General features: G+C 37.1%; 1 protein-coding gene across 1 annotated transcript; it reads right to left on the reverse strand.

Annotated features, from left to right (window-relative positions):
* Positions 1-295: 295 nt before the first annotated feature.
* On the reverse strand, positions 296-12,491 carry prlrb (prolactin receptor b). The gene is made up of 9 exons (XM_006790038.3): positions 12,356-12,491; positions 10,645-10,805; positions 8,413-8,545; positions 7,401-7,564; positions 4,708-4,871; positions 2,858-2,996; positions 2,646-2,742; positions 2,489-2,558; positions 296-2,392 (listed from the first exon to the last, which is right to left on the reverse strand). The coding sequence occupies exons 2-9, from the start codon at positions 10,721-10,723 to the stop codon at positions 1,652-1,654; spliced, it is 1,587 nt and encodes a 528-aa protein (XP_006790101.2). The 5' UTR covers positions 10,724-10,805; positions 12,356-12,491; the 3' UTR covers positions 296-1,651.
* Positions 12,492-14,916: the final 2,425 nt, after the last annotated feature.

Genomic DNA, 14,916 nt, shown 5'->3' on the forward strand with positions numbered 1-14,916 from the left:
CTCAAGGTCACATTTGTCATTTTACAGGCAATAACCTGTGACTGGTGATGGATTGTGAGCTGGATGAGCCGATACATCTTTGACCTTCTGGTTTTGGTATATAAAAATTTATTTAAAAAAATAAATAAATAAATAAAAATCACCTTTTTTGAGGTGAATATAAGCTAGTTCATACATGAACCAGTTATGAAAAATGAAATGTATGGTAGCCAAATGCTCCTTTAGACCATAGAGAGTATTTAAGATTCAGGCAGGGAAGAAAAAATGAACAAACAATGATTTTTCCATATTTTATTATGTCATCTCTGTTAACCCATTTGAACTCTGCTCCCTCTGATCTCGCCCTCTCTCCCCATCTCTCTAATTGAGTGTTTAAAAAAAACAAAAAAAACAAACACACACAACAAAAAGTTTCTTTTAAATTCCACATGTAATTAGCTTTTTTACATGCGTAATGCATAAGTATTACCTATCTGGAAGTCCTTGTATTATGTTACAAGATGCATTTTAAAAATCTAATTATAAATTTACATCAGTAAAACACAAAAATCTATTCTTTAAGTCTGAAGCTTTTTTAATGATACCATATCTTGTAAAATAATCACTTGATTAGACTAGGCACAGGTTCATATGCAGATTTGCTTGTCAGTTACAGCACAGTATGCCACCACTTTAAAAAAATAAATACAAATGTGCCAGTAATATTGTGTTGTAATGACTTTAGAAACCTGGATATGCTCTTTTTTGTGTACATTCTTGATCATGAAACAGACCACAATTTACCTGCCAGAGGCAAACAAAAAAAACAAAAACAAAAAAGGAAAACAGTAACTGTAAAGCCATCAAGCAACCGTCTCTTTGCCAACAAGCCTTAAATGATTAAACGTGGGTTACTTTACTTAGCTATACCACAAATTAAGCATTCTACTAATAATGTTTTGAAAGCTTGACATGGCTAATGTAATATAAGAGTTGACTTAAAAGCAATTCAGTCATGCTGTACTCAGACAGTAAAAGCAGGGATTTGATGTTTAGCTGGTATAGTCTCGATCTAGTTCAGCATAACTTTGGCAATACTAATTACTACTAAACACGAATTACACCTGAGGCTTTTGCAGGTATTAATTGGTAAACCACAGTATAACCAAATAGCCAAATCTGGTTGAAAACTCGGGCATCACCAAAGCATTGGTGTATTTTTAATATCTGCAGAAAATTTCACAAGAATCCATTCACTGGATGTTACTCAAAACAAAAAAAGTCAGCCCCCAGATAACTCGAGATGAAACAGAGCACTATCATTCTCATGGATGTCTGGACAAAATGTGCAAATCCAATGAGCACATGTCAAACTGTTCTGCTGAAAAAGGACAAACTTTTACCTGCTGTTGGTGCGAGTATAATTTATACTCAGTAGCCCAAGGCCTTGAGTGTCTGTGGCACATTTAACAGCAATCCATCCCATAGCTATCAAAAAAATTCTACTCTGGACCAGAGATGGTACATTTTATGGTTTTTACGAATGTCTGTACCAACCGTACATCCAACGAGAACAGCAAAAATATAGACTATTCACAGCTTTGATTCAACAGTAAGTAATGATGAATGTCTGCTGTCACCTTATAATAGCATTTTTATATGATAAAAAGTTTTAGATTACAGCTGGTGGAGGGACAGTATCTACATATTCACAACCAACTAGTTGTGGGCACACTCCCATTTCACTGTGCCCAGTCATATGAAGATTTTTTGGCTTCTGATTGACCCAGTCTATGTAGCCTTTAGCCTTAAAAGAAGCGTTAACTGACTCACTGTGTTTCTCCAGGAAAACCATGTTGTCACTATTCACTTCTTTCACCATGCTGTAGTTGTCAGGCACACTGCCTTCTTGTCCCTGTGTGTCCAGAGTATGGGGAACATTTTCTTTCTTCATGATTAAAATATTGTCACCATTTACCTCGTTCACTCTGCTGTAGTCTGCTTCCTGCATGTGCTCATGTCTCGGAATATCCACGTAACCACTGATTCCAAAGGGTTGGAAGATCTTCTCAGTGACACCTTTTAGCTGATTTGCCTTCTCATCATTTAAAACGTTTGCACTTGAGCATTTAGTAAGAAGCTGTGACGACTCTGTCTTATCTGAACTCTCCTCTGAGGAAGACTCGCTGTCTTTTGGAAAGTGATCCACTTCGCTTGTCTCCTTAGATTGGACTTCTGAGTCTAATGTCATGGCAAGTGGCAGAATGAATATTTTCTTTTTCTCCAACGGCAAATACGAGGTTTCTTTATCAGACACGATCAGGTAATCCTCTTTCTGGTCCTTCCAGGGTATCATAACAGGAAATCTCTGGTTGAGAAGCATGGCATTAATGACATCTTCAGATTGGCCGCTCTGCAAAGGTTAATAGAGTACATTATTATCAGCACCAAAACAATGGGGCTTTTTTTGTGTGTGCATATTCTAGAAGCAGAATGGAGAGGCAATCACCTTGAGAAGTTGAACATCAACTCCTCTTATCTTTGGACTAGGGACAGGGGGCAGAATATACTTCTTCACACTGAGAAAGAAAACAGTCATGAGTCAAGTCTTCACATCTTGTCTTCATGTAAAATAGAGAGATTTAGACTTTATATCAGATACATACGTTTTTCTCTTCAGGATCAAGATAATCATTGCCACAAGCAATGGAATTAGACAGAGGCTGAAAACCATTATCCAAAAGGAATTGTCCTTGCGAGAAACTGAATTTAAAAAAAAAAAAAAAAAAAAAAAAAAGAGGCACTTTTTTATTAATCTTTAACTGTTAGCACTTGCCAATATGTTGTAAAGAAGGAGTAAAGGGCTTTCGGGACTTACAGTTAGGGACTTTGACAAAGGTAGTGTTGCTCCACTCACTCCAGCTATTGTCTATTGCACAGCGCACTTCAACCATGTACACCACCCCAAGATCAATGCTGTAAATGGTGAAATGTGTTTGTGTTTCTGACGCGTAATTCTAGAAAGAAAGAATAAAAGAAATCACAAAACATTTGACTTCTACTACTGTTAAGATCACCTTTGGACTAAACGAGAGTTAAAAATACATTTGTTTACTTTGAAATAAAACAATTTAACCATAAAAATTTATGATTAAACTGCAGTATACTGATTTACTGATTAATTGCGTGTGACAGGTTACACCACAACTTTATTCTTCACATGACAGTAAAAAGGTTGTTTAATGATTTCCTATTTGGGCTGGTGTAGTTCATTCCAGAGCCTGATTTCATGCTTGACTTGCCAACATGGATTCATCATCTGACAGTGGAGATACTAGCCAAGACTGCTAAAAGTTAGACTTTAAAAATGTAAAAAAAAAAAAAAAATGTGATTTTGTGATTGCATTAATTTTCAAAATGTAACATTTTGAGGTTTCAACTCATAATGGGTAACATGTTAAGCTTTCACTGTGTGGCTTTCTGTTTTTTTGGATGGAAAATCTAAATGGTAATAATAATACTTAATTTACTTTATAAGTTGGAGTTTAATTTGATTTCACATTTAATTCTAAAATATTATGTCGGTTTGATTTGTATATTTGTTAAAAGGTTTGCATAAAATTAATGTTGGTCAAACTTAGAAGTGACTTCTAAGAAGAAGTAACTTTTAGACTTGATTGGCATTCAGATCCACAGATTTTTGAAAGTTATTTACAATTTTCACATACAATCAATACAAACAGGAAGCGTGCGCTGTGTCAGTTTGAAGGTTTTATATACAGAGACATTTTTTAAAAAATCTAGTCATTTCCAGGTTTTAAAATTGGGTAAACACAACCTCAGATACAGCAGCAGGTGACATATTACACCATGTCACTATTTATTTAACAAAAACTAAGCCAAAAGGCAGAGGCAGTGTGTGAAAAACCTAAGTACACAAGGTCATGCATAACTTGAAGCAATCATTTTCCGTATGACTTTACCAGGCTCTCACCTCATTGTGGAGGAACTTTGGCCCACTCCTCTTTATTGCATTGCTTAAGTTCATTGAGTTTTGCAGTCAGTCATTTATGCACGGCTCTCTTTTAAGGTACCGCCACGGCATTTCAGTCAGGTTGAGGTCTGAACGTTGACTGGGCCATTGCAATACCTTAATTTTTTTCTTTTGAAGTTATTCTGTAGTAGATTTGCCACTGTGCTTGGGATAACTAGATCTCATCAATTGAGTAAATGAAGTTTCACAGAAAAATACATGCTTTATCAATATTTTTATATCTTTAAAAAAAAAAAAAAAAATAAAGAGTAACATTTAGAAGCCTTCCTGAAAATGCATACAAACAAATCACAGCTTGGCTGCGTTAGGAAAACAAATATAAATCTTTTAAATTAATACTACCACTACTACAACCACCACCACCACCACCACCTCTACTGATAATACCAATAATAACTATTATTGTCTTTCAGTCATTTGGTCATTTCGGAAACTTGTTTCCTTATATATGGTGGGGGAGGGTTAGCATGTAGATAGTATCCAAATAGCACGGAGAGTCTACAAAACTGTTTGTTCCGAACAATTCTAATTTACTAACATACACACGGTGGTGAGAACAAAATAGGTTGGCACACGTTTCATTCATCCAATGGTAATTTTCCATGGGAACTCATTTTTGGCACACGGTAAGAATGTTTCCATGCAATATTAGAGAAGCTCTGTCAGCCACTCACCTTCCATATTTTGCTCTTGTCTGGTTTGACTCTCAGTTGATTCTTCAGAGTGACCCATCCTGACTTTGTGTCTATGTTAGACGGTGTATGCCATTGGATGGTGAGATGTGGACTGTCCTCTATGTTGACCACCACTGTAACATTTTCAGGTGCAAAGGGCTTCACTGTTCATCAATAGAGAGAAACAGAGACTGTGATGCTGTTTATCAGGTACAAACTTAGTTCAGTATATTTGCATGCCAACATTTGGTATTTGGCACTAAAAGCAAAATGAAATTGAGTTTGATGAGAAGAGCATTAACTTTAGTTTGTTTACATATTGAAATTTTGAACTAGGCTGAAAAAAAGAGATTGTATTTTTTTGTCATTTTGCCTTTTTCCAATAACACCAGTGTAGATACAGATGGGCATGTTGGAGTGAGGAGTGACTTTACACAAGGTTCTTGGAGTCCAAAAGTTAACCCACAGTTTGTGCGTTTACTGTCAAGCTATCAGGTAGGGCTGTTAAAGTGAGGCAAAAATCATAATCATAAATATTTTGGTCTCTAGCAAGCTCATTTAACAAAATTGCTTCCTGACTTCATCTCAGCCTATCCATAACATCCTCTTCTGTTCCACCAGTCCTCCCGCATATCTTCATCACTTTTTTTTTTTCTCAATATATCCACTATCCCTCCTCTGAACACGTCCAAACCATCTCAACCTGGCCTCTTTAACTTTGTCTCCAAACTGTTCAACCTGAGCTCTCCCACTGATATACTCATTTCAGATCCTGTCCATCCAGATCACTCCCAATGAAGATATTATCTTCAAACCTTCCATCTCCCGCTTAGCCTCTTGTCTTTTTAATTTTGTTAGTGCTAGCATCTCCAAGGGGGGGGGGGGGGGGGGGGATGCCTTCTTTTTCAGAGTGATGCTGAAAAAAATAGTTAATGCATTTATTGCTTTTTAAGCTGTACTATTATAATTTATTGTTACAATGAACTCTCTGAAAAGCCTTCAACATGGCCAGAATGCAGCAGCCCAGGTTTTAGTCTGACCTGCGACCCGTTGCTGCACCCCCACCCACTCACCCTTTCCTGTCTATCTTCACTACTCCACTATCCAATAATAAAATGGGAGCCAGAGCCTTCAGCTTCCAGGCCCTCTTCTGGAACCAGCTCCCAGTGTGAATCTCTACTTTTAACATTAGGATTTAAACTTTCCTTTTTGATAAAGCATATAGTTAGGGCTGGATCAGGTGACACAGAAGGCTCCCAAAAGGTCTATTCAGCTAGAAGGTTTCCCATGATGCACTGAGTGTTTCTTCTTCACTCACTTCTTTTCACTCACTGTTTTTATACAAAACCCTGCATTTAATCGTTAGTTATTATTAATCTATTGTTCTCTTCCACAGCATGTCTTTTGTCCATTCTCCCTCCCAACCAGTCGCAGCAGATTGCTGCCCCTCACTGTCCCTGGCTCTGCTGGAGGTTTCTTCCTGTTAAAAGTGAGTTTTTTTTTATTCCCACTATCACCACCTGCTTGCTCATAAGAGGTTGTCTGATTGTTGGGGGCTATCTCTGTATTATTATTGGGTCTTTACCTTACAATGTAAAGTGCCTTGAGTTAATTGTTGTTGTGATTTTGAGCCATGTAAATAAAACTGAATTGAACTGAATGAACTGATTTAAAAAACAAACAAACAAACAAACAAACAAACAAACAAAAAAAAAACACTCTAGTGCATAAAATGTAATCGCAATTTAGCAAATGAAGAGTCCAATACTCTAAATTTTCTCGTGATACTCAACAGAAACCCTACACCCATGATTTGTTTGCAGGCAAACATGTGAAACAACCAACCAGCACACTAGCATTGCCTTCCCTATGGCCACACCTCTACTTTGGTTTGCAGCTGCCCTGTTCAGAAACCAGCATGTTGATCTGTGCTTAGTCTCATGCATGGGTGCTTGTAAAGTGTGTTTTCTGAGGCCAAAAACCCTCCACAACTAATGCAGTGAAATTACTGTTTGCTTACAAGACAGGACGCAGATACCACTCTGCCTGTATAACCCCAACAAAAGGTGTGAAATCTGATGCTGGAGTATACAGAAGTTTTGCTGTGCACAAACCAGTTCCACCTCATTCTGTTCAGGTTTTTATTTGCGGCTCATGTATGTCACTCAGTACTTTTCCATTCCTCACCAGCCTCAAGAAGGCAGTCTGGGCAATAAAACTGTGCCAATCATTAGCTCAGTCTGTACAGATTTTTGTGTTACTCCTGTTCTGACACAAATATATTTTGATCTGAGCAGATTATTATTATTAACATTATTTTAAAAGTTTTTAATTCTAAATGAGAAAGTTTGAAGTGACCCTTAATCATTACCAGAAAATCCTAATTATATCAACAAGCTTCAGTGTTGTAAAATAATAACCTGTGTAGCTAAAGAAAGGTCAGCGTGATTTATAGTTTAGTGCACAGTACAGTGATAGGCCAAAAGCCAAAAGAAATCATATTTTAAATGATCATTACAACCCAGAAAATAAAAAGAATTAACTTTGAGGATATTTTTAGTACAAGAATGCTTTACAGAAATGATATATGCTCATATTTCTTTTTTTATTGGTTTCTGTTTATCACAAAACAATCAAAAATCATGTTTGATTTATATATTTCATGTAAATTATTTAAAACTAGAAAAACTTACCAATGTTCATCAAGTCAAAAGTAAGGGGGTCTGAAGAAGTATTCCCCAGGGCATTGGAGGCCTCCACAATCACAGTGTACTCAACCCAGATAGAGGTCTTGCTAAAGAAACAGGAGTTACTTCCAGCTTTGTGGTAGTCCGGACACTGACGCATATTCTCCTGACTGCACATGAACAAAATACATGTCATCACCGATCACTGCAATGTGACTTCAGTTGCATTTCCTAAGAAATGAATAATTGGATTTTCCAATGAGTCTGTAAGCATGTACAGTCATTTCTATTGCACCTTACTATCATATTCTATGGGCTTAAGCATTAAGTGTATCTCACATACTCAAGTTCGCCCAGTTTGGAATCAATCAATTAACCCAATATGCGTGTTAAGTGATTGATGATTCAAAACTAGCAAAGAAAAAAGAAAAAAAAACACTTAAAAATATCATATAATATTCTTATTATTTATAGTAAAGACAATTACTGGAAATCTAAATGATAATATGAGCTGGTTAGCATGTAAATACATTATATTCTTCGCTGGGATGACTAATGATTTGGAATGTCAGCAAGTCAGGGCTTCACAAACACACGAACATCTTCGGGATCCATCCTCTCAGGACCATGACTCAGTTTTGTGGCATTTCATCTGTGAAGATTCTCGAAATGCTAGTGCTAGGATTTAGCTAGAGAAATGTGGGTCATTTGGGTGAGCCACGTCCACGTTGGTGTACTTGCACATCCACAAAGATTTGTGCTCAGCTCACAAGGGTGTGAAAAGAGACCCAGTAGTTTTCCACATTTGCTTATCTAAGACCACGTACAACTAAACAACACCTTTACTATTTCTCAACGCGGGTGATAAAGAATTTGAAACTTCATGGAGTATCTGGTAGCGTGGGGTGAAGACAAATACAATATGCCGTACTTAAAACTCCAGTTTGATTCCAGCTGAGGACCCACAATCTCTATTGTGTAAAATAACAAGAAAACAGACTTGGTAGGTTAAACTAACCCTTCTGTCTTATAGTAGAGGTGATGCACAGTGGGCAGCCCTCCATCAGAGCCTGGGGTCCACCAGCAGAAAAAAGTCTCCTTGTCAGGGGACCTGCAGCCAAGTTTGCCTGGTTTTTCTGGTGGAGACATGCCTGGCAACACACGTGACAAAGAGACATCAGCTTCCAATAAACAATATGATAAAAAACTTGGCAGAGTCATTTAAAGGACAGCATTCACTTATCTTAAGTGAACGTTGTCTCTTATCTTTGATAACTTATCTTAGTTTCACTCATCCACCCAGAGTTTATTCATTTAAGCTGTTCTCACAGCAACTCAACCTGTGACCATTTGAAATGGCATTTTCTATAATGTTTATTTAGACATAAAACTCCACAGTGATTGGTGGGAAAATTTGTCAAAAATAGTTTAATAGGTTTATTGATACTTAAGTGACAAAGCTAGAGAGGCAAGGTGGGGACAGTCCGTATATAGGACAAAGGTATTGAATGTGAAGGTTCCAGAGAGGAGGAAAAGAAGAAGACCACAGAGAAGATTAATGGATATAGTCATTGACATGCATGTGGTTGGTGTGACAGAGGAGGATGTTAGGGAACGGGTGAAATGGAGGCAGACCCATAAAAGGAGCAACTAAAAGAATAATATTAAGAAAAAACAATAATAAAATGTGTATATGACTGGGTCATTCTCATGTTCAAGCACAGAGCATAGCGGTCTCGAATCTCAGTAAACTCTGTCATCATTAGACTGAAAAAGCACAAGATTGTTTCTATAAATGTAGGACAGATTGATAGATATGGGTTGAGACTGAGAAAATGAAAGAGAAGACAAGTAAAATCAGAGCTGTTAGCCAACAGGAGCACAGTAGGTGGACATCCTGGGAGGCTGTTATGAGAACACGTATGGTGGATGCCCCAAGCAAGGCTGTGCATCATTATCAAGGCTATGTAGGAGGCCTAGAGGAGAGCTACCACCTTGCAGCATGTTTTCTAGAAGGAAGCAGTAACATAGGCCTGCTATGAGGGTCCTGTATAACCTAGCTGAAAGCAATAAGGCTGGAAGCAAACAGAGAGCATGATAACATCAGAGTGCCTGATCCTGTTTGTCAGGCAAAGAGGTGGGGCTCAGATTTGCAGTTGGAGGTGTTGGCAACTACTGTCGCTTGAAAGGAAATAGAGCACGAGCTCAATACAAAATCAAAATTCCCACAACAGAAAACCACAACCTCACTATGGTAACATATCTACCACTATCATGCCTGCTCTGTGGGAAGAGGGAAAATTACTGAGGACTGTCAGATGTGCGCTCATGAACAGAGTGTGGGGTGTTGGAATTGCAATGACAGACTCCATGCTGATAAATGCTCTCAAATATCTGGTGGATGAGGCACAACAAGGGAGCTTCTGGCTCAAAAGAAAGGATAAAGTGAGGGTAAAACTCCTACTGCTCGAGAGCAGGAGCCCAGAAATGTCCAGCTGCTAGACGTAACATGGCTACGGAAAGTAGGCAGAATTGAAAACACTAATATCAAACATAACTTCATTTCATTTCATTTGTGGACTTTAATATTTGCAAAGATTCACAGTTAATCTTCAGACTGATTTAATGTAGAGACACAGTTATTAGTCTGTACATTAAATCTTGCTCAGATTCAGTGTTTTCAAACTGAGATTTTAACCATTGCTGCTTTTTGTTAGATTCCAAATAACAGAATAACACCAGAGAAAACTTATTTTAGTAAAAAAAAAAAAAAAAAAAGGTGTTTTGTTTTAAATTTTAAATGTAATTATTCAGGATAATGAGCAAAAAAATTCCAAAACTATCTGCATTTTATAGTCTGTAGGCCACTAGCACTAAAGGCCCAGTTTTGGACCATGATGTAGTTGTTTACTCTGTACACCAGCACAGTGGATTTTAGTCAAGCTGTGATTGAAGTGCAGACTTTTAGCTTTAATTCAAAGGGTTTAACAAAAGAATCACATTGAGGTTTGGGTGTTACAGCCACTTTTATGTATGTCACCAATTTTCAGAGGTTCAAAATAACTTAATAATTTGCCCAGTGATGGATGTTTCTTTATCAATCCTCTCAGCATGACGTCAAAAGAGATGTAGGAGCAATACTTCTGTTAACCCCCATGCATTAACACTAAAACGTCTATACTTCAGCTGAAATGTCGTCTAACCATAAGTAAATATTCTGAGCGAATCAAACCTCAGTGATTTAACTTACTGTTGCATTCTGCAGCTAATGCCAGCAGCAGGAGCAGCAATGGCAGCCCGAGATGCTTCACCATCCTGGCACAAGCCATCACACTCTGTGACAGGGAAGTGACATCACAAGCAAGTGGCAATGGTGTGATACGAGCTTGAGGCAGAATGTCTTGTTGTTACCTGAAACAAGCAGATATGGTGGGAAAACAGCAAACACAACCAATAATACCAGTTTTTCATTTACATATAGGGGTCAGTGACAATTTTCATATGGTTATCAAACGTTAAAATGAACTGTTAATAATTGGCTGGCAATATCATCAGCTGTAATCAAGGAATTCAAACATTATAGGAGTGTTTCAGTAAATAAATAAACTGAAAGTGTGACGTTAGATTCATTTTGCTCGTTTCAAAAGCAAAGTGGATTTGGCAGAAATTGCCAGACAAAACGTGAAAAAGAGTTTGAAACATGCCGTTTGGTGTTAAGCAAATTTTACATTGTCTAAGAAAATGCTGGAGATGAATACGTTAATACTGTTTATGCACTTCCTTATTCCCGAGAGATACTTGGATAAAGATTACACACAGAAACAAAGTACGCACAATTATGTTGGAAATGCTTGATGAATTTCTTAAGCCACTGCACGTCACTGCAAACTGCTGCATGACTTTTCTACATGGACTGGAAATTTACTGAAGCTCAGCTCAGTGGGAACTCAGACACCAAAGTAGTTTTCTGCCACCTTAACATGCTTGATGCAATCAGTCACCACAGGAAGTGTAGGAAACCGTCTTTTACTGGTTACCAACCTGTAATGTACAGAATATCGCAAAGGGGTCACACCTTTTCCCTTTTTGTAATTTGTTTTCGGTTTTGCTCAGCACAAACAGAGACGACAAGCTCCTTTTTTCCTGCTGTGACACCCATTCTGACAAGTTTTAACAGGATCGCTCAGTCGAGCAAGTCTTGGATCAAGCTTATGTCTCAATTCATTACATGCCAAAATAAAAACCCAAAGCTAAATACTCACCTTGGCAATCAGACTAAACATTTGGTCTGGGAGTAAACCTATCCTATCTTGAATCTAGTATAATATATATATTTTTTAATATTCTTCTAATGAAGTACATATAATATTCTACATGTTTAAAGATAAGTGAAAAAAATTGCATTATTATGCTGTATTTAAAGTGCAAAAATATAAGAATTTTTGGCAAGACGCATGCTGAAAAAGTGTTACTACGGTAACACACAACAGCATAGATGTTCAGTCAACACATCTATGTATAAATATAGGCCTAATATTTTGTATGCTCTATAAAAGGATATAAACTGTACTATATGTATAATATTTATTATGTGTACTAATACTGATTAACTAATTGCTTCCTTTTATTACTATCAGATTTTTTGTGTTAAAGTGGAAGAAATCTTTTTAAAAACCCACATTAAATTAAAAATATATATATATCATGTGGATTCACGCGCTTTATACTCTCAGCTACTCAGTGATAGGAAGCCTGATTGCATTACATAGCACATTTAGGTTTTCATTTTCTGTAGACCAACCTGCGAGCACACAACACGCACAGAATCCATTACCAAAGAATTACATGAAGCCCTATCAGGTGTGATATTTACCAGGAAGCCGCGGGGGGGAAAAAACACTCAAATAAGTACAACTAAAGGTTAGTAGAGAGTTAATAGACGCGCTCTGGCGTTCACTCACCACTTTATGATCTTGGCAGCTATGTTTATCATCGATATTTATCGGACGTTGACGAGTACAGAACAAAAAAGGTAGCCTTCTTCAGTCATGACACAAAGCCAAACGAGCTCCAGACGAGCTCCGCACACCTGGCAACCACTGCGCCTAACGCCCCAGGTATGACCACAAATAAGGAAGAGAGGTGTCTCGTTAGTAGTCGGGGGAGGGGCTTATTGTCGTCACGACATACCCACCTGAGTACGAGCGAGGGAGTAAACACAGCGAGATGTCTCACTTCACTTAATTCCCTGAAAGTGCCGGCAGCAGTAATGGTAACTGGCTGGTTAGTAACAGGTTTAAAGGGCAGTCTTCATATCTTCATGTTGTTTTATTGGTATTTTAGCAAATTTAGCTACATATTTCTTTTTAAATGTTCCTATAATGGTTAATCCACCAGTATGCACACGCTTATCAAAGCTACTCCAAAATATTTTAATGCTTTGATTATTTTGTTATCCACGAGTTCATATTTACAGTTAAAAAAAAAAAGGCAGAAAAATTTGTAAAACACATTATTATTGCATTTTGGTGTAAAAACGTGAATTCAGTTTGTTACTTGCCTAATAAAAACAAAACCATTTTAAAATTTTAAACAGGTCTTTGGCAGATTTCTAAAAATATTCGTGTTTTCTTGTTTTATTTTATTGTTGTATATATACACTGTGTACACTGTACTTTTTTGCCTGAATATTTGCCTGCAGTGACTCATCAAGATGCATAAACTCAGTCAGAGCGAGAGCAGCACACCTGTCTCACATTTTCTCTTAAAATATATTGCTGTCATGTTTTACAGGTCGCATGAAGAAAAGGTTGTAAACTCAAGAAAGTTACAGTAGAGTTTCTTGAGCGACCTCCTCTTGTACCTGACACTTTCTCTTCCGTTTACCATTTCTGTGATAGATTAATATTTCTGCACCTATTTCATTATTTTAAATAGCCGACAAACATAAAATGAAGAAATGAACGAGGGGTGTAGAAAACAGAATTAAACAGATGCTGGTTACAAGCTTATAAAAGCTTGTTTCAAAACCCTAAATTGTTCGAGTGAGTATATGTGGGTCATGACTGTTTGTTATCAGATAAACACTAATCATTACACATTCACATGGGTTTGTTGAATGATGTTAGGGAATTTTGATTTCACTAACATCATTATGTAAATTATAAGGCCTTCAGTGTGAGAGCAACATTTTTTTAAATGTTGAAATTTGTAATAAAATTCAATAATCACACTGTTGCTGTAAAATAAAAATATATTAACATACACCCCACACTAGCTCTTTTGTTACCATGAACACAGAATTTGTGTTTTTTAATTCAGTCCTATATACATCTCCTTGTTGGTGTTAATTCTCTGATGTAGATTTAGCCGTAGCTACTTTTGGTCTTACTTTAGGATTTGGCAACAAAAAGTAAAATATAGAATCTCACCAGCCTTATCTTTGAATTTTACTTTAAGCCTCCATCTGTGCGGTATTGTTGATTTCTAGATGGCTTGTACACTGTTTGCTGCAAACAGGTGCAGCTGTCTTTCAGTGACGACAACCTCTATTTTGAAATATGAAAGGGTTAAGTACAACAGGTGAAATGATGTTATGGGGATGCTCTCGTCTGATATGGAGGTGTGGACGTTCCTCTTTGTCCACCATCATCAGTGTTGTTATTTTTTAGGGGCACTGGTCAAGGACAGACTGCAGATTGCCATGTCCTCAAAGATTTCTGGAGTTCACTTAAGCAGCTCCTTGCTAACAAACAAATGACATGAAACCTGATCAGAGTGTGCACAAGTTTCACGTTGTTTCATTCAGGTTTTTATTTGTACTCTGTCTCAGTCATTTTTGACCAAGCTCGAGAAGGCAGTCCATGCATGTATGCTAGTCATTAGTTTAGAGATTATTTTTCTGACATGTGGACATTTACTTTAATAAACTGGCCTAAAAAAAAATCCCAATCAAATCCCAATTCAAAAAAAGTTATGTAAAATGTAAAAAGAAAAAGATTGTAAAAATGTGCAAATCTCATAGACACAAATATCAATTATTTAAAGTGAAAAATTAAAATGTCATTTTTCATGAAAAATACAAGCTCCCTTAAGCCTGCTGCCATTAATAGCATCATAATAGCACTAACACATTTTTAAAAAAATTGTTCAGATGGGGGGAAATGGTAGAAAAGCAATTGGAACATCTGCAACTAATCAGGTTAACTGGCAATTGGTGAGTAACATGCATGGGCATCAAAAAAGCACCTTAAATAGGCAGAGCTTCCCAAAGTAAAAATGGGCAGAGGTCACCATTTTACAAAAAAAACTGTCCACAAATTGTGGAATAATTTTAGAATAATGTTCCTCAATGTAAAATTGAAAAGACTTATCCCATCATCTACAGAACATAATCATCAAGGGATTCTGAAAATCTGGAGAAATCCCTGTGCGCAAGAGACAAGACAGAATATCAATACTGGTTGTCTGTGAGCTTTGGTCATCACGTCATGGGTTCAGGATCACTTCTACAAATCACTGT

This window comes from Neolamprologus brichardi, chromosome 12, assembly GCF_056152115.1.
Source record: "Neolamprologus brichardi isolate AB-2024 chromosome 12, ASM5615211v1, whole genome shotgun sequence".
Lineage (NCBI taxonomy): Eukaryota > Metazoa > Chordata > Actinopteri > Cichliformes > Cichlidae > Neolamprologus > Neolamprologus brichardi.

Excerpts from the sequence above, each read along its gene's own strand:
- prlrb (XM_006790038.3), bottom strand. The coding sequence starts at position 10,723 with ATGGCTTGTGCCAGGATGGTGAAGCATCTCGGGCTGCCATTGCTGCTC. Across the intron at positions 4,872-7,400 it reads TTTTGACTTGATGAACATTG|TGAAGCCCTTTGCACCTGAA; the intron begins GTAAGTTTTTCT and ends ATTGATGAACAG. Across the intron at positions 2,559-2,645 it reads TTGATCCTGAAGAGAAAAAC|TGTGAAGAAGTATATTCTGC; the intron begins GTATGTATCTGA and ends TTTCTTTCTCAG.